Raw genomic sequence first — 18168 nt, forward strand, 5'->3', positions numbered from 1 at the left:
AGTAAACAACTGTACCCAGTACAGTATCGCTGATCCAGCTATGATTCATTTCACTGTAACATGATTCTCTTAAGAAAACAAATTTCAGAGCAGCTGTTGCTTGGCTTAAATGGGGATTATAAAAAATTGCAACCACAAAACAAAAACTTACTTGGGACTTCACGAGCTTTTGGAATACTTATCTGGTAGTAGTAGCTCCTGCAAATACAGAGTTCTTGGTAACTTCCAATTCTTCCTTTTTAGGTTTATTTTTCATCTATTCTGGTGAAGGTAAACTTCTGTGGGTCAAAGTTTGATATGCTTGATGGAATTATGGTTTGATCCTGTAAGGTGAATCGATGTAGCAAATGTCCTGTGAGAAACAACGTTTTTGTACAGTAAATGTAGAGCAGATACAGTGATAAATTTCAAGCATTGTGCAGTATGATTTTATTCCCATCAATGTAACTGCGGGTAGGACAACTAATTCCCATTTTGGTAAAATGAGATTGTTATCCTTTTGATTTGTGGGGAAGTAACTCAGGAGCAAATTCATTTATTGTCTCATTATGGAGGTACCAGTCTTCAACCTAGTTCATCTACAGACAGCCTTTGCAGTGGTGTTATTCAGTTTTATTGATCATACTGTTGCTGTTGTCTTACCCATGTGATGGTGAACAATGTCAATGATTTCCTTGTACTGATAAATGTTGTGTTAGTAAATATTACCAGTTAATATTACCTATATATTATTCATTACAATTGCTCTGTACAAGTATAGGGCAGTTGTAATGCAGAGAAGCCCCCCTCCCAATGCTGCATAGTAAAGTTAGTTTTTTCTGCAGTAAGTATGTTTTAACATTTTTCCAATTGCTTGTAATATGGGTGGATAATGCTTATTATTTGAGAGGGGGGTTGATCATGCTCTTCATCTCAAATGCAACTATTTTGAAAATTGAGCACGTGTGCATGGAGGCGCAGTAGCAATTACAACTATGTTGATGATAGTCTTTACTTCAAAGAACTGACTTCAGTTACCCTAGAAGTATTTTCAATGATTTAAAAGTTTGTGTGCTTGAATTATTTCAGGAAAAAAAGGGTTCTCTTACTACTTCAACTCTTGCAAGCTGAAAGCGCTTTTTCCAGTGTTTAGTTTTTTTTTTTCTAAGTTGTACGTTAGTCTGAATTAGTGATTTTAATCTAGTGTGCTATGAGAAGTAGCACATGCAAAGATCTGAAGATCTTTTAGCATGTCTCATCTGTAGAGTCCGGAACATTAGTGAGAAGCTTTAAGGAATGGCATTGTTAGCTGCAAATCAAAGCTTCTTGGGGACTCTCTGGGGACTGAAATGGGTCTTTGTGGTCCCTGGGGGAAGAAGGAAGCCGCAAGTCACTCTGCGGGCCTGGTGATTTAATAGTCTGAAGTATAGCGATGTTCTTTCTTGCAGCTGCTGCAGCTATGCCTTTTGTATTGGAGGAGAGTTCAGTTCAGATATCATTAGCTTTACCGCATAGTTAAATAGTTCTGCATGTGTAGACTGACTTGCAGTAAAGATGCAAGTGTTCTTCAGCTGATGTCAACTTCAGGATGTATTTGCCAACATACTCTGAGCACAGTAGTCTCCCAGTTGATTGGAAGAGTTCACTGAGAAAGCATTTGAAGCTGGAGGTGTGAATATTTTTTGTCAGTGCGTGTATATTTTGTATATTTACAGATACTACAGTAGTTACGTCCTGAGATAATGGACAATATACAGAAGACCCACAAAGATTTTTATCCGACCATAGTATTCTACTGTATTCAATTTGTCACTCTTGTGGATCTTTTTAATTCAGAAGATTTCACTGACACGCAAGGTGCTTGGCAGAATGAACCAAATTTCTGCAACTCGCTTTCTTTCCCTGTAAATTGCTGATTTGAACTTTGCCCATTTTTTTCCTTATCCTGAATTATTTTCCTGCTTTTGTCAGGAGGGAGGCAGGGAGAATTCACAGCATTGGCAGTCGACAGAGGTGGAGAAATGTGGTTTTGCTTTAACCTTTTTTTCCCTGGATTGAAATGCATATCTGACTTAATCAGGAGCTCAGTTAATAACCAACTGCATTCATATATCGAAAATCAAAAAATGTACACCTCATTAAGAGTTAATGTTAGTTAATGCCACTGTTCAGTGGCAAAGCAAAAAGACTTAGGCATAGATAATGTCCAAATATTGAGGGAATTTTTGTGCTGGAAGTTGCAGTCTGTTTGCCGTCTTGTGTAATTCACGTTCTTGTGATGTGCCAAAGTTGTCGGGGTCGTGTGTGTGTGTCCCCCCCTTCTCTTTTCTTCCCCGTCTTATCTGGGCACAGAACTGCTTTTTTCATACAAAAATGTATTCTACAACGTAAAGGGAGCCTGGGCTTATGTTTTCAAAGAACCATCGTACTTTGTGTACTGCGTCTTCAAAATGGATTTTGGATGACTCCACAGAACGAAAACATTTACGTGACTTTTTAATGATTATTTTTAAGCCAGGCGTCTTGTGCACGTGTCGTCTTTGCGTTAGGGTCCGAACACTGCCTAGGCTCGCCCGTGGAGAGGGCCGGCCGCGGCCCGGGGGTTCCCGCTGCCTGGGCGCTCCGCCGTTCTCGTGGGACTCGCTCCCAGCGGCTCCCGTGGCCTCCGCAGGCGTTCGCCAAAGTTGGAAGCAACTTTAGGCAGAGCCAGATGGCCGTGTGGCTGGAGCCGCACCAAGCGGCGTCTCCGCTGCCACAAGCGCTCTAATTAAATTAAAACAAAAAGCAGGAGATTGAGTCGCTCGGGCCGTACCCATTCGCTGACGCCTCGCAGCTCGCCATTTACTCTCGGTGGCCGCCGGCCCGGGCGCGTGCGGGCGGGTGCGCGTGCCCCCTCCCTCCCTTTCTGCCGCCCGGCGACGTCCGGGCCGCGGCGGGCAGAGGCGGAGGAGCCGGAGGGCCGGCGGGGGCCCCGCGCCCGGCCCTACCCCCGCGCCCGGCCGGAGATGGTTCAGTCCTGCTTTGCATAAGTCGCCTTTGAGGCGCTCCATGTGCGCGGGCGGCGCAGGAGAAGCGGGCGGGCGGGCGGGCGGCCGGGTGGATGTCGTGGAGAGAGGCGGTGCACTTCAGCCCGGCCCGCCGCCAGCCTCGCCATGTACTGCGCGTACCCCGTCCCCGGGGTGGGCAGCAACTCCCTCATGTACTACTACAACGGGAAGACGGTAAGGGCGGCCGCCTTTGTTCGGGAGCTGCTGTGGGCGCCGGGCAGCCGTGCTGGGCTGCCGGCCGCTCCCCGGGCAAATACAAGTTCACCGCGCGGGGGTCCCCCCGCGAGTCCGGCGCTGAGCCGCGCGCGGCCCCTCTGAGGGCGGGGGGTGCTTTCCAGGAGGCAACCTGTTCCCCTGCCGGAGCGAAGGGGCTGGGGCGGGGGGTGTGGGGGGGGGGAGGTGAGTGGTCTTTGAAAGAAACTATACCGGGCTTCGTGGGCCGCTTTGTGTAGCGGGGGGGGTGTGGGGGGGTGGGGTGACAGTCTCCTCAGTTCAGTACAGGAACACCAAGTCCGGCTCCGCGGGAGCGCCGGAGGGCGGCAGCCCGCAGCCAGGCGGCGCTCGGGGCCGGGGCCGGGGCCGCGGCCGCGCTGCCTGCGCTGCCCGCGCCGCTCCCGCCCTGCCCGCTCCGGACCCCGGTCCCGCTCCCGCCGGCTGCGGCTGAGGTGCCGGCAGCGCGGCTGAGGTGCTGCAGACCGCAGCCAAGTTCGGGTTCCTGTCTGCTTGGCGGCTTTTCCTTGGGGTCTGGTGGGTTTTTTTGGTTGTTTTTGTTTTGGTGGGGGGGGGTTGTGGGTTTTTTATGTGTTTTGGGTTTTTTGTTTGGGGGTTTTTTGGGTTTTTTTTGTTTGGTTTTTTTTTTTTTTTTTTATATCTCTCCTCTTCCAAATGACTGCAGAGCAGCTTTCCTGAGTGCACTTCGGGAATCGCTGCTCCGGCTTGACCGATCCCCGGGTCCCGAGCCCTGGCCGTGGCATCGGTAACGCGCCGCGCTGCCCGGCGCTGCGCAGTGTGAGGAACGTAGCATCCGCTAGCCGGCTGTTAACGGTGCCTTGCCCAGAGCTGGTCGTTTCACTTGTAGGGGTTTGAAATGATCAAAATATTGCTACAACCACTGGAGGAAGGAGAACAAAAAAAAAAAGGCAGATTCTGAAAAAAATTAAATCTCCTCTCTATATTTTAACTTTTTGGAAATCGAAGGGGATATTTCTGTTTCATGGTTGACACTTAAAATTTTTAAGTGCATGTGACAACAGTTTTGATTTTTGTGTGTAAAAAATTAGCACACAATGGTGAATTTAACTGTTTTTTCCAGTTTGTGTTGGTTGTGGTTTAGCCCTTTTTCTGTTACAAAGACAACATTAAATAGGAAAAAAAGAGATGCTGATACAGATCTTTTTTGTGGTGTGTTTGTTTGGAGTTGTTTTTTTTTTTTACTTCTGTTTCTCCTCTCATGGGCCTATGTGAGCTTTGCCTTCATTAGTAAACTTTTTGCCAAGATTTTTATTCAATGATAATTAAACAATGGATTTTTATACTTATTAAAGACACCGTTTATGAGCTTCTTGAATAATAGAAAAGATACAGGAGGAGAGGTTAGGGGAATGAGTAAAATTGCTTGTCTCTATTTCATTTCCTTTGGTATAAATGCCAGCTGTCTTTCAAATATGAAATAATTTTTCTTTCATGTCTGCTCCTAGGCTAAAACAATCTGTTTGAAGTTTTATGTGAAGATATATATAAGACTTAAGTAAAATTAACTATACAATACCCCTGAAGCAAAGGGAATATAACTTGCATGGAGTTTTGATTTTATTCTTTCTAGAGCACAGATCACTCTGTTACAACATTTCTCTTTGTTCTTGTAGCAGGAAAAAAAGGCTTTGATCTTATTAAGTATTTCCAGGCATATAGTAGATGGAAGTGCTGGTACTGTAGGAGAGCATGGCTTGAAAATTGATAGCATGTGCCTGTTATGGGTCAGAGGTGACCTTTATGAGCTTGAAGAGTTAGTAAATAGATGACATATCATATGATGATCTTATATCATGTTGCCCAAGGTTTTGGGGGTTTTTGTTTGGTTTGGTTTTGTTGTGTTTTTTTTTAACATCTCACTAGCTTTTAGCATTTTTTCTCTCCTAGGAATTCTGCAAGTTGAACTAAATTACTAATTTAAATATACACAAGGAAGATATGTGAAACGGGGGGTGTGGGTTTTGTCTTACAGTTTTTGAAGCACACATCTAGGTGTGCATGCCAAATCTTCATATGAATGTTTCCATACCATGAGAACAGTACATACCCTAATTTTGATGTCTTACTGCTTTTATTTGTGGTGTTTGATCAATTAGTAGTTGATAGTATGCACCTTATTGAGTTTGATATTTTTATTTAGATTATTGCATTAGATTTTGGATACAGACATTCTTTGATACTTGGTGATGTATATAAAATCTGATTTATTTACACACAGGGCAGTGGGAAATGACATAGAAAATGTGTGGTTTAAACTTTTCATTAAATATGTTTTGTTCTTTTCAACTTCTTAAATTTGTAAGCCAGAAGAAAGCTTAATATTAAGCTAAAAAAAAAGTATATGAGGGCCCCAATAGATGGTCATGTGTGCCCTGGCACATAAATAACAAGTTTTAAAATTAAGTCGGGGGTTTTACTATTGAATAGGTTCCATTTTTGTAATTTCTGTATGTTTTGGGAGGGACACATGAAAATGAAAAGTAGTGTTTTAATACAAATCCCTTGCTAAGGAGTAAGATTTTAGTAATAGGTGTTATAAAAAAAATACATTTCAAGAATCCTCACCAAATTAAAAAGAAAAAAAATCTTAATCTGTTTTATAAATAAAATAGAGCACTTGCACTTCACTGAGCTAGAAGATTTAGCCTGTGGTGGTTTTTTTTGTTGTTGTTGGGTGTTTGGTTTTTTTTTGGTCCTTCACCTGTTGATCTATAGAAAATATTCTCAGTTTATGGAAGGCTTACAAAATTCTAATATAGAGCTTTTGGGGAAAAATAAATTAAAACATTTATCTCTTTTTAAAGTTCTTTAAAGTTCTTTAAAGTTTTACCTTTTCTTCTCTTTCATTCAAGAGCTATGCTACAGACCCCAAAAATCAAAACACCTAACCCCCACTGAAAAAAAAAAAACAAAACCTGGAAAAATATTTAGGTAGAAATAATAGGACAAATTTAAATTATACTTTTTAAACATTTTTATTTTATTCTTCTTTTTTAACTAATAAATAATTAAGCAAACTTCTTCACTCACCAGAGCCATTTCATTTAAATTTTATAAAATGCAATGGCAGCAAAATAATATTTAAGTAATAGAAGTTTTATATCTTCTTTGTGCATAAAGAGTAAAATATAGACTTGAAAGATTTCCACTTTTTTCAGTTAACCTACAAGTTCAGAAATAAGTTGGTTATTTTCTAAATGTACTGTAGAATTATTTTTATATAGATCGCAGTAATTTTGTCAGTTAGTACCAAAACAAATCATTTTAAGGAACAATATTAATTATATTTTATTTTGTCACCTACGACTACTATTTCATATGAGTATAAATTTGTGAATATAGTACACGTTATTGTTGTATTCTGTGCATTGTATGGGTTAATTCAATATACCAGACTGTGTATGAGTATTTTTTATTATTGAATAAATATTTGTTTTTCTCAGCATAGGCTGAGACTTTATTGAGCCGTTTTCCAAGGCAGAGTTACTGCATCTTTCACAGTAGATTTCTACAAAACCTATTTAAAAAGGGAGAAAAAAAAATCAGCAGGGAGATATATTTTACATGTATGTAATGCTTTATGATTTGTTTTTTTTGTAAACTAGGTTGTATTGGGATTTTTTTTTGAGAAAATGTTTTGTCTTGACAATTTTCAGAGTGTAAAAGGCTATTTATAAACACGTCATGTGTGCATACGTACGTGTGGGCACGTGTGTAGAGATGAATAAATACACACAAGTGTGAGTAGGTATGTGTATATTTGGGTATTTTTTAGTGGAGAAAATGCCTGTCTTGCAGCCACCGCTCTCAGAGTTATAGCAGAGACAAACATGTTAATAGTATTGCATGATGCTTAGATGACACGGCAGCATGCCTTTCTGTAGCTGTTGCACAATAAATAATGTATTAAGTGTTTTAACATCAATGCAAAATGTTTTCAGTTTGTAAATTTTGGAGCAACCAGGTGCTAAAAAGAATTATTCAATTCTGTTTTTATTAGTATTGGGCCAGTTAGTATACAGGGAGAAAAGTACAATTAAAGCTGTTCTGTACCATATGCTGCCCACAGCAACTCAGACAAGGTCAAAGCTAACATTTGTAAGTCAGGACAAATAAAAGATCATCTGGAAAATCTCTAGGGGTACATGGCTGTGGACGTTGAATAAAGACAGGTAGTAAACACTGGTCAGCTGGATTTTTTTTTTTTTTAATTTTTCTGTTCCTCGCCCTTCTCTTTCCCCTCCCCATCCCCCTAAAAAACGATGAGTTGCAATGTATCAGCCCAAGAGAGTTTTCCTTGCTCCACTCCATTGGGTTGGACTGCCAATCTACTGAGCGGTGGTCCCCTGCCAGAAGGCTGTCTTGTCTGCAACAAGCTTTATTGATGCTTTAAAGTGAAGGTTATGTCCATTTCCTTGGGCAAATGAAAGCAGCTAGGGATGGGATCAGGTGCTGTATTGGACAGATCTATATTTCTTGAAATGTGAGCACCAAAGAGTAACATACACCCCTTTGCTCAGTGTGTTTGCTTTCATAATCACGTGTGTGTTGAAGTCCGTTTGTAGAAATACAACAGTCTGTGTTGGAGGTACAGAAACTGAGAGTACTAGTGTGTTCAGAGAAGAAATAAACAAATGCAAAAGGTAGTGTTATATATACTGCTGCATCTTCCTGTGGTCAATACTGGTGATGGGGGTTCCTTCCACAGCTAGAATAGCCTTCTGAAACACAGGGAACTGGTTAAGAAACAGGCTGATTAGTTTCAGCTTTTCCTTTTTTTGTTTCCTTAAAATCTGAATTTAATCAGGAATTTTTGCAGACTTCGTTGTATGCATCCTTTAGTAACAGCACAGTTTGGAGTGTGTGGGGAAGAGACTTTACTTAGCAAATAAAATATGAAAAGAATCTTCAAGCGCTACATATGTATATTTATTTCTGGTGTTGTTCCTGCTGTCTTACCTTCTTTTTCCTCTGCTCTCTGCCTCACACTACAATTTAAAAAACAAAATCAAAAGAAGAGACCAAAAGGTTTCCATATACTGAATTTGGGATTTTTGTTAAGTTTGCCTATCACTTTTTAACGTGACTTTAAGATTGTAATTTACTGGGAAAGAAGCTAGGAAGTATTTGTGCTATGTATTGTTGCAGTGGGATTCTGCATTTCAAAAATACCCAAATAGGTATGTATAGCATGCCTAAACTGCATAAACATTTATTTAAGATGGAATTCAGTTTAGCTACTTCAAGGAGTTTGAATTTTATACCATCCTTAAAAATCATGGTTGGATTTGCAGGCAAGACTGATGCTCTATTCTCTTAAAGGAGTGTTTTATTTTCATTCTGGGTGGTGAGAAGAGTTTTTAAAATGTATGAAGCTTTACACCTAGTATTGGAAACAAAAAGTGTGATTGAGGTTATGGTATACTGATCTTGTATACTAGGGCTCTTCATTTTATCATCTTGCTCAAATATCAACTAAACAAGAATTGAGGCGGGGGGGGGGGAGGCAGCTTCTGTCTTGCTATGAAAAGGAGCATGGAAAACTATAGTTACTATTCTACATTCCTGAAGCTTTAGTACATGATTTTGTCAGAAATAGAGTAAACGTGAAAACAAGTTTCCTTTTCCTAGAGCAGCCTTTCAGCAGAATTAGCTTTTGCCACAAAACCTGCAGATAATACACTGTAAAATTTTGCCACATGTACAAATCATTCAGCAGTGCACACTTGCTCAGTGCATGACTGATGCTGATGGAATGTAGATAGGCTACTTAGCAGAGTTTACAAGCTACAGAATAGGTTATCCATCTCTACTGGTTTCAAAAAAATTCTGTCTCTAGCAGCTTGATAAATATTTTCCTGCACTTCCAAGAATTGTTAATAACTAGGCTTAAATGAGGAACATAATTCATAATTCCATAAACAGTATGTGTGATGGGAGCCTTGGTCTTGAGATAGGATGAGCTCATCGGAAGTAAGATTTGGTTGCTTCATTGCTATTTTTTAATCTGCTTTTAACGTTAATATTAAACACTGATAAATATTTAAGAATTTGAAACAGATTACGGGAAAATTGCCTGAGAGGAGGCATGCCAACAGGAGGACTTGTAAGTTTTATATTTATTGAATGCATTTATAGAATGAAACTTGGAAGTTTACTTAGCATAAAATTTGGTAAACCCAGATCTTCGAATTGATGTTCACGTTATTGACACTTGTATTAGTACACAGAAGCACACTGTGTAATCGTTTGATATGTTTTAGATATATGAGGTCAGTGTAACTTTCATGATAGTGTTCATTACATATGTTAATCACCGGGGCAGATTTCAGAGCTGGATGATGCATTTTGTTTTGCTTAAACCTGATGTAGTAGAGATAATGTCTTCTCAGCTCTGGTCTGAAGTCAGCTCTCACCACTACCCCTCAAAAAAAAAAAATCTTAGTTGTCATCCTGCCTTTCCCACTGGAGAAACATAAACCAGTTCAGACTGTGGACGAGACCATTGTGGGTCTCTGACTTGATGTCCTTTACGACTCTCATTTGTCCCACTTCCCTCTGCGGCGGCTACCTTCCCTTCAGAAGCAGTGCAGCATTAGGATTGATGTGTATTCTAGCACAGCTCCAAAAAAGTCAAGCCCTCCACTTGATAAGTCATGTGAAAAAAACTGGCTTTGGCCTGTGTTTATCGGAAGGGAATTTCCCATTCATAATTGGAGAGTGTTTTGCTTGTCAGCATGGAGACACATCCGATGCCTTCAGGTGCAGTGTGTTTAAGGGGATTAGAAGATAGGCTCCTCTTCTACCTGCTGGAGACAACCCTCTTCAAGGAGACTCTGCAGACAGGCTGACCTTTTAACAGTATTCCTTGTCTTAGAGGGAATGTCAGCCAGGAAAAACTGGTTTGATGCCTCCTGGATGTCACTGTTATCGGTTTAATAGCTAAAAGAGGCCATCTTGAGCAGCCACGTCATATTTATAACTGCCTTACTCAGCTGTTGCAGAAGAGAAAGCCCTTTAACTAGGACACAGACCGGGGAGCTGTGGTGCAGCCATGCAAGCCTCTTGTGGGCCAGCAGCCACAGAGCCTACGTTTTGCTGGATAGGGGTCCTAGTGCATGCAGGGCTTTCAGCGTGAACAAACTAGTTGCCCTGCCTGATACATGGCTTCCTGACTTAAAAATAAAATTTCGCCCTTTTTTTAAATCGACTCTTCTATTTAAAACCTTTGTATTTTGCATCTCATGGACTTCAAGTTAATCTTAGTAAATCTTGTCCTTTGCTTTTAAATTTTGTTTCCAGTAACACAACATAAAAGTTATGATTAGGTCATTAACCAGAAAAAAACCTGGCGCTCATCTGCAGGTGATCAGATGACATCAGAGGCCTGGTTTTAATTTGTGGGTAGTTCTGATTGTAACTAAAAGAGACTTGCTCCTTTTGTGGAATTGGCTGGCTATTTCCCCACATCTGGAGTTAATGAAGTCTTTGAGACCACATCAGTTGTGTTTTGCCGCAAGAACTCTTTGATCTGAAAAATCTAGACTGGCACAAGTGCAGCTTCATAACATTGCAGCTATGTTTTTGCAAGCTATGGTTAAGATACCAAAACAAGCAGAAACTATATAAAGTTATGCGTCTGTGCTAGGACTTTCATGTAGCTGTTTGGAAGGGCCTCTTTTACGTTAATATAATTTATAACATTTTTATTATGTTAATGGCTTGTACACATGTATCTGTAAATGATACATTTGTAGGAGTTTTTTCGGTTTAATTTCCCTTCTGAGATAATGTTTAATCAGTTTTTATAGATCACCCAATTATGTAAAATGTTAAAATTTCAGTCTGAAGCTTGTGTTTACAAATCTCATTGATAACGTTACAGTTTAAAAGAAGTAGAATTCGTCATTGTAGGTGATTTCGCATTAATCAGTGTACATCTCCATGGCAGTCCTAAATGTCATAAAGCTTTGTTTCCACTGCTGTCCTGTGACAGTGATGGATTATCCATCAGCTATAGCATATGCTGTGTTACTCTGCACAACAGAGAACTTGTAAATTAAGCCCAGTTTTGCCTAATATGTTTGCAGTCTTATGAGTGTGAGTATTTACAATTTGACAGAGTGACATTTCTGTTACAATATGTCTGAGGCATGGAATATACATGCATTCATCCTATATAGTAAATACATATGTACTGTTAATATTGCTTATAACGTATTGTCATTCTGTCACTCTGGTAAGCATCTCTATTTTACATTTATTCCATAAACTGAAAATTTGCAAGTAAAATATTCAACAAAAGCTCCCCGTAATGCTTTCTTTCCTAAAAATTTTTCATTTCTGTTGATAAAAAAAAAAATCTTAAGCATCCAACTAAAAGTTGTGTAAGTTTTCCACTCGACTTCTTTCTACCAGGTGCCTTTTTACCTGCAGCCGTTTTCATTACATGGCTCGTATCGACAGCTATGCCCTGGCTTGATTCCTTGTGCCCTTGTCCTGATTCCATCATACTGTAGTTTGATAGATTTTATTGAAATTCTGTTGATATAAAACGAGTCTAAGAGAGTGGTAAAGCAGTCCCTCTGGTATAAAAGAGTGCTGTCTGCAGGCACATGCCCAGCCATTTGGTCTGACAACAGCAGGCTAGAAAAGCATTTGGGAGTGAGGAGGAGGGGTATTGGTATGCAAATGGAAGCAGGACTTGCCCACTTCACTTTCTGAATATCCGTATCAGAACAGTCACCCTCCGGGAGAACAATGGTTCTCTTTTAGGGAACTTATGCTTTTTTGTTGGCCGGCTTGGTTTTCCTGGCCCTTCTCTTGCTTGGTAAACAACATCCCAGGAAGACAAGAGAGGTGAATGTTGTAGAAACATGCGTGTGCCTGTATTTGTATAGGAAGGGATAAAAATATTCACTTCTGAATTTTGGAGCATAGTGCACTTTGCAATTTGCAGTATGTAAGCTTTAAAGTTCTAAAATTATTCTTAATATAGGTATTTATGAAGCCTTATGTATTTACAAGTAAGGTGAACAATTAAAAAATGAAAATACCCCATTTTTTACTTTGTAGCAAAACGATGCTCTGGTTTCAATGTTACATTTTTATATTCTTTGCTTCCATATTTGTTAATTTGCCTTTTTTTTTTTAAGATTTTTCTTTTAACATACACTAGTCATATTGCAATACTCAGTATAGTGACCAAAATATTGGTATGAAGAAATAGCATCGCTTAGAAAACTAATGTTATGGGTAGAGTCCTTGAGTCTGTGAATACTGGCTTTGTTGATTTGACTTATTCCTGAATATGCTTTATATTTCTTCTTAGAGTTACTTCAATGAAAGACTTCTAATCATTATGTTAATTTGGCATCTTAGATTTTTAACTTAAGAAAATTTGTTGTTTGCATCTTGAGAATAGTCCTTCCAGTGTGGTGTTACACTGAAAAAAGAACGATCCTGGTTTTCTTTAATGCTAGACCAGTGTGAAAAGAATTTGCTCGATGTTGCAGTTTTAAGATTATTCCTCAGGACTTGCACTACATATATTTTTGATGACTATACAAAGGCGTGCAAGTTTCTAAGTGGATGATACAATAGTTGCATTAAAATTGTTCCATTTGTTACTGGATGTTCTTTTTACTTTCTGATTGTTGGGGTGCCAGCTAATTAAATATTCGAACAGGCATACAGTTGTTTTAAAATAAAATTTGTTTGGGGCCCGGTTGTTTTATCTTGCTTTTTTTATCTTGAGCAACAAGTCTGTGCGAGTCATGCACTTAGAAAGCAAAATCAGCATTCAAGCTTTTATCAGGCCACCTGGCTGAGTTGGCACACCAGAAAGTGTGTTGTTAGGATCATTCTACTGTACTTCCTCTGTACTGTGGCAACTTGCTAAAAAGCAAATAAAACAAGGGCAACAAATGCTGCAGCTTGCTACACTGTTCTTTTTTTATTTGTGCTTTCTATCTGTGTCTGTCTGCTGTTACGTTTTTTTTAATGCAGAACACCCAAATATTACTAACCTGCTTTTATTGCTCTCCAATATTTAGGTGTATGCACCATCCCCAAGTTCTGATGATTTCAACAGAGAATCTCCAAGTTACCCGTCTCCTAAGCCACCAAGCAGTATGTTTGCTAGCACTTTCTTTATGCAAGGTGGGTAAAATGACTTTATATGGGTAGATGTCACTTGTCCTTTAGGTAGAAATCTGCAGTCAGCCACTGTTGTACTGAATGAATGAGGAAGCGTAAAGGTAACATATTGTGCTAGAGCCTATGATTAAGTTTTATATACTTCTAAAACAGTTAGATGAAGGGAGCTGTCTGTTGATTTAAAGTTTTTCTCATGACATTAATTGCTGACTGAAATTTAAGGGGATTATACACCAGGCCAGATGGACAGAATCCCCCATCCCTTGATTTGTAGGGCCTTCAGAGCAGCACACTGGAGTGATAGAGAAAAATGAGGTGAGGGCTTCTTGACTGTTCTGGAATTTGACTGTACAATATCAGCTAACAGTCTTAAGTTCTTAAATGCTTGTATATCCAACATGCCAAAAAAAAGGGGGTTGCGTTGAACAAAATGAGAGCAGAATTCATTTCCTCAGCCTCACGTCACACAATTAGCTCGTACTGTAGTCTGATGAGGTTTTGGAGCATATTGAAAGCATAGTTTCTCAGTATGGGAATTTACAGAGCACTTCAGTTTATGCTACAGAAGGAAAACTGCATTGACACATGGGTTTAAGGCTTATGTAATGTAGTCATTTCAGTTACTTAAATCTGTTATGAAATGTTTTTATATTTTTATGGTACTAAGGTATTTTAGACTATAAATTGCTTATTTTGGTTAATAGATGTTTTGCACTGTATGTTTATGATGAGCTCTGCTTAGCCAAACTTCTCTCCCCTCCACCCCCCTTTTTATTATTTCTTTCAGTCTGGAATTTTTATCAACCCTCTTGATACAAATCTGGCCTTACTGAAGGTCTGTGTAATTAGCAGAAGTACTTGGTATTTTCTCAGCTGTGGTTGGATTGTATTTCAGCTATAAAGCCTCTGTTGGTTTTTTGGGTTTTTTATAAATATAGCAACAGTGTGGTGGCGTGAAAATAGAAGACGCAGTATAAACTGGTCATCGTTTCCCTGCTGATGTTAGTCGGAGTAGCTGAATTCTGTATTTTTTAAAATAATTTTATAAAGGAAAGAAGAACTCAGTGGTCTTCTTCATTAAATGTATTTTTCTTGTTTTCTTTTTTTATTAAAAAATAATAATTAAAAAAAAGATGGGACCCACAATTCTTCTGACCTCTGGAGTTCATCCAATGGCATGAGCCAGCCCGGCTATGGTGGGATGCTGGGAGGCTCCTCTTCCCACATGTCCCAGTCCGGCAGTTACGGTGGCCTGCACACACATGATCGTTTGGTAAGATATGCAGCACAGATTAATGTATTTGTGTTTCTATATGGAGATCTGACTCAAAAGAATTCACTTCTTGTTTGCTGCTCATGTATGCCAGTTAAAAACCCAGTTGTCAGAAATCACAGACTTACTGTATTAGATTTATGTCCTTTTATTTACGTCTGTTGTATCAATAGAAATCTGTGGCTGTATAGTGGTCTGTTCAGAGGGTGGATGAGTCCCTTTCTTTAATAAAGAGCTGGGTGCTGCATATTTGGTATCTTAAAATATGAATATTTATTTAAAGACTACTTAATGTCTTATCTCTGTTTCTCTTCTCTAGAGCTATCCCCCGCATTCAGTCTCACCTACAGATATAAATGCCAGTCTTCCTCCAATGTCTAGCTTCCATCGTGGCAGTACCAGCAGTTCACCTTATGTAGCTGCCTCACACACTCCACCTGTCAATGGATCAGATAATATTCTGGGTAAAAAGTTCTTCCGGCTTTTTTTTAATTTTACAAGAAAATGAAATTTAGGGCTGCATGACGTACAAAATTAGTAAGATTTAATTTATGGGATGCTTGTAGATCAGGGATACTGCACCACTGTGACATTTCTGTCCTCAGTATGGCTGAGATGAGGCAAATTGTTTTGCAGTCAGCTTAAGACTTACTGGTTTATTTGCTTTCACAGCCAAGCCTTTGCTCAGGAGATTGTATCCATCTAACTTAATGGCAATTATCCTTCCATAGTTTAGTATATATACATGTTAATATACATAATTCTGGTTTTGCAGTTTTCAGAGCTGCTGCATCACCAAGGTACTGTGCTGGAGAAAGGCAGAGGACTGTTTCTTTGCAGAGCTTGATAAACTGCATCGTAAATTCCTCTCTTAACTGATACAGAGATTACTAAGTAGCCAGTATGGTGGCTGGTTTAGTCCCTTCCATGCTTACGTGGAAAGCATGAAATATAGGTTGATCATCTGTTCCTTGCACATACTTGCGCATCGTAAGATACAGCTGTAGAAATTAAATGCTTGTAGATTCCTTGTGTCAGTTCAATATGATTTCCTCTTAACTTCTTTTTAAGTAAGCGGAATTTAGTTAGAGTGACTATATTGGTTTTGATTTGGGGAACATGTTTTACACTCAGATCTTTAAACAAAACCAAGTTAATGAATCTGCATGAGAAATTCAGGTTGGAAAATCCAATTTTGCCGGAAACTTGAAACAGCGAGTATTGCATGATTTGGATTTCTGATGTGAATGGCTTACATTCATGTTAAATATATTTTTTTGGCATTAGAAGTTGATAATTGGAGAAAGGAGATTCTTTTAAAGGGTCTATCTTCTACAGTAAAGCGGATATTTCAGAGGATTCAGGTCCTTTCTGTGTTTCCAATTGGCAGGGCTTCCGACCTCCTCTTGGCTTGATGGTGTGTGGAGCAAAAGGGCATGCAAAGCTGCTGACATGCAACTAAGAGCAGGGGTGACAGAAAGCTTGGTGGATAAGAGCTTTTCAGGGATTTTCTAAAAGATGAGAGTACAACACGGGGAATTAGAGCAGGGGGAGCAAGGAGACACTCAAGGAACTATTCAGTGAATTTGGCTTTAAGAATTAATGAAATGTGCAGCACTTCAGTGATAACCGTTTAGAAATAAGCTGCAATAATATAATTTTCTGATTTTGATTTTCTTTTCACATTTCATTAAAATTAGCCTGTGATCCTAGAAAATAATTTCAGTCTTTCCTCTAACTGCTTTTGCTTGTTGGTCATTAAGTTATCATGGTGATATTGTGTTTGACTTTAAAGAGGAGAGCATCTAAATTTAAATCTAATTGTTTTAATTAAATTTTTAAGTATAATGAGAACTGATTCTGTTGACACTAACTTCCTCAGAGTATCTGTTTAAAAAGTTGCTCAACTGTATGTGATGAATAAAACAATACAAGTAAATAAATTTCAGTTTTAAAAATAAGTGTTGGGTTTGCTTTCCACATTACAGGAAACAGAGGAAATGGTGCTGGAAGCTCACAGACAGGTGATGCACTTGGAAAGGCATTGGCATCTGTAAGTAGCAGTTAGAATATTCAGATCTGAAAGACATATTTTGATCATTGTATCCATTATTTATGTGTTCATTCATTTTATAATATCAAATCAGGAGTTTTCATGTATGAAGTTACGATAATGTACTATGATACAATGTCATACTAGACAAATGTCTATAAAAAAACCAAGTGGAAAATGTTTTTATTTGTAGAAGACTCATTCTGTCATCTTTTTTTTTTTTTCAGGTGATTGAAAAATTTAGGGCAGATACAGTTTAGAAAGTTGCTTAGACAAAGTAGAAGATAATCATAAAAAGTTTAGGGGTTTGGGTTGGGGTTTTTTTCTGTAGTGTTCTAGTTAAAGACAAATATTTTTAACGTTATTCTCAGAGCAGATCCTGCCTCAAGGTTTAAAATGTTTTCTCAGTGGCCTTATAAAACAGAGAGGTTTTGAATGTTGTGTTGTATAGCTATAATTTATGGAACAGCCTTTAAAATGCTGTATATGCATAAACTTTAAACTCTTAACTCTTGTTGGCATAATGTAGATAATGTAAAATATTGCAAGTATCTTCAGTCTATAAGCTCTCTTTGCATATGCACACATAGAGCAATTATTTTTGCATTAATACAATCAGAGGTACTTTTTATAAAACAGTAATTGATACTGTATAGCAGAAATTTCAGAATTAGGAGTGGTGGCTGGAACACTTTGTATTTCTTGTATGTAGCAAATAGGGAGACTAAGTCTGATTTAAAAGATAGAAATGACTACTTTGCAGCCCCAAAAGACCGTTTCTGGGTTGGATTCTGGATCCCTCACCTCATACCAGTGAATGCAAATGTGCATATTCGTGCAGATCCTGTTACCCTTGCATCCCTCAGAGGGTCATATGTTAAAAGATTACCAGATCTGATAATGTCTGTAATGTCCATATTGGGTAGGAGAACTCTGACCTACTGGCTTTGAGGAGAAAAATGTTGTTCCTGTTGCTTTTGGGGATTCAGCAAGTAGATAACAATTCACAAGTCCAGAGGGCAGTTAACACTCTGTTTTTGTCTGTTTGAGACCTGTCAGAAAAGAACTGGGATAATTTTTGACTCCTAGAAATAGCAATGCTTACATACTTCAGTCTGTTCATTACTCTGCAGATGTATTAGGATGTCTGCTGTTCTGCAGCCTGACCAAAATTTCTGTTGTAAGTCTTGACACACTGGCCAGTTAGACCTGCGGGACTCTATGATGTTTTCCACCGATCTCCATTTTTAAATTATTTTCTCGTCCTGATGTTTTGAGGAAAAACTCTAAATATATTGCAAGTGGAAGTCAGAAATGTTTAATCTAACTGGTGGGTGGGCTCTGGTTGTCATAGAAACTTGTTTCTGTCATCCCGTGTTGTTGCTTGGCAGGAGCAGCCAGGTCAT

At 39.0% G+C, this 18168-nt stretch overlaps 1 protein-coding gene across 12 annotated transcripts in view; it reads left to right on the plus strand.

Annotated features, from left to right (window-relative positions):
• TCF12 (transcription factor 12) overlaps positions 1–18168 on the plus strand; it is a 174947-nt gene that overhangs the window by 129945 nt on the left and 26834 nt on the right. For 8 of the 12 annotated variants that reach the window (XM_075045357.1, XM_075045358.1, XM_075045360.1 and 5 more), the window contains 4 exons: positions 13334–13439; positions 14570–14709; positions 15029–15173; positions 16698–16762. In XM_075045357.1, the coding sequence (XP_074901458.1) occupies positions 13334–13439; positions 14570–14709; positions 15029–15173; positions 16698–16762 (456 nt within the window). Of the gene's footprint in view, positions 1–3034; positions 3201–3664; positions 3774–13333; positions 13440–14569; positions 14710–15028; positions 15174–16697; positions 16763–18168 lie in introns of those variants that run through there. The other 4 variants (XM_075045369.1, XM_075045366.1, XM_075045367.1 and 1 more) reach the window with 4 other exon arrangements.

The sequence above is a fragment of the Buteo buteo genome, chromosome 13 (genome assembly GCF_964188355.1).
Source record: "Buteo buteo chromosome 13, bButBut1.hap1.1, whole genome shotgun sequence".
Lineage (NCBI taxonomy): Eukaryota > Metazoa > Chordata > Aves > Accipitriformes > Accipitridae > Buteo > Buteo buteo.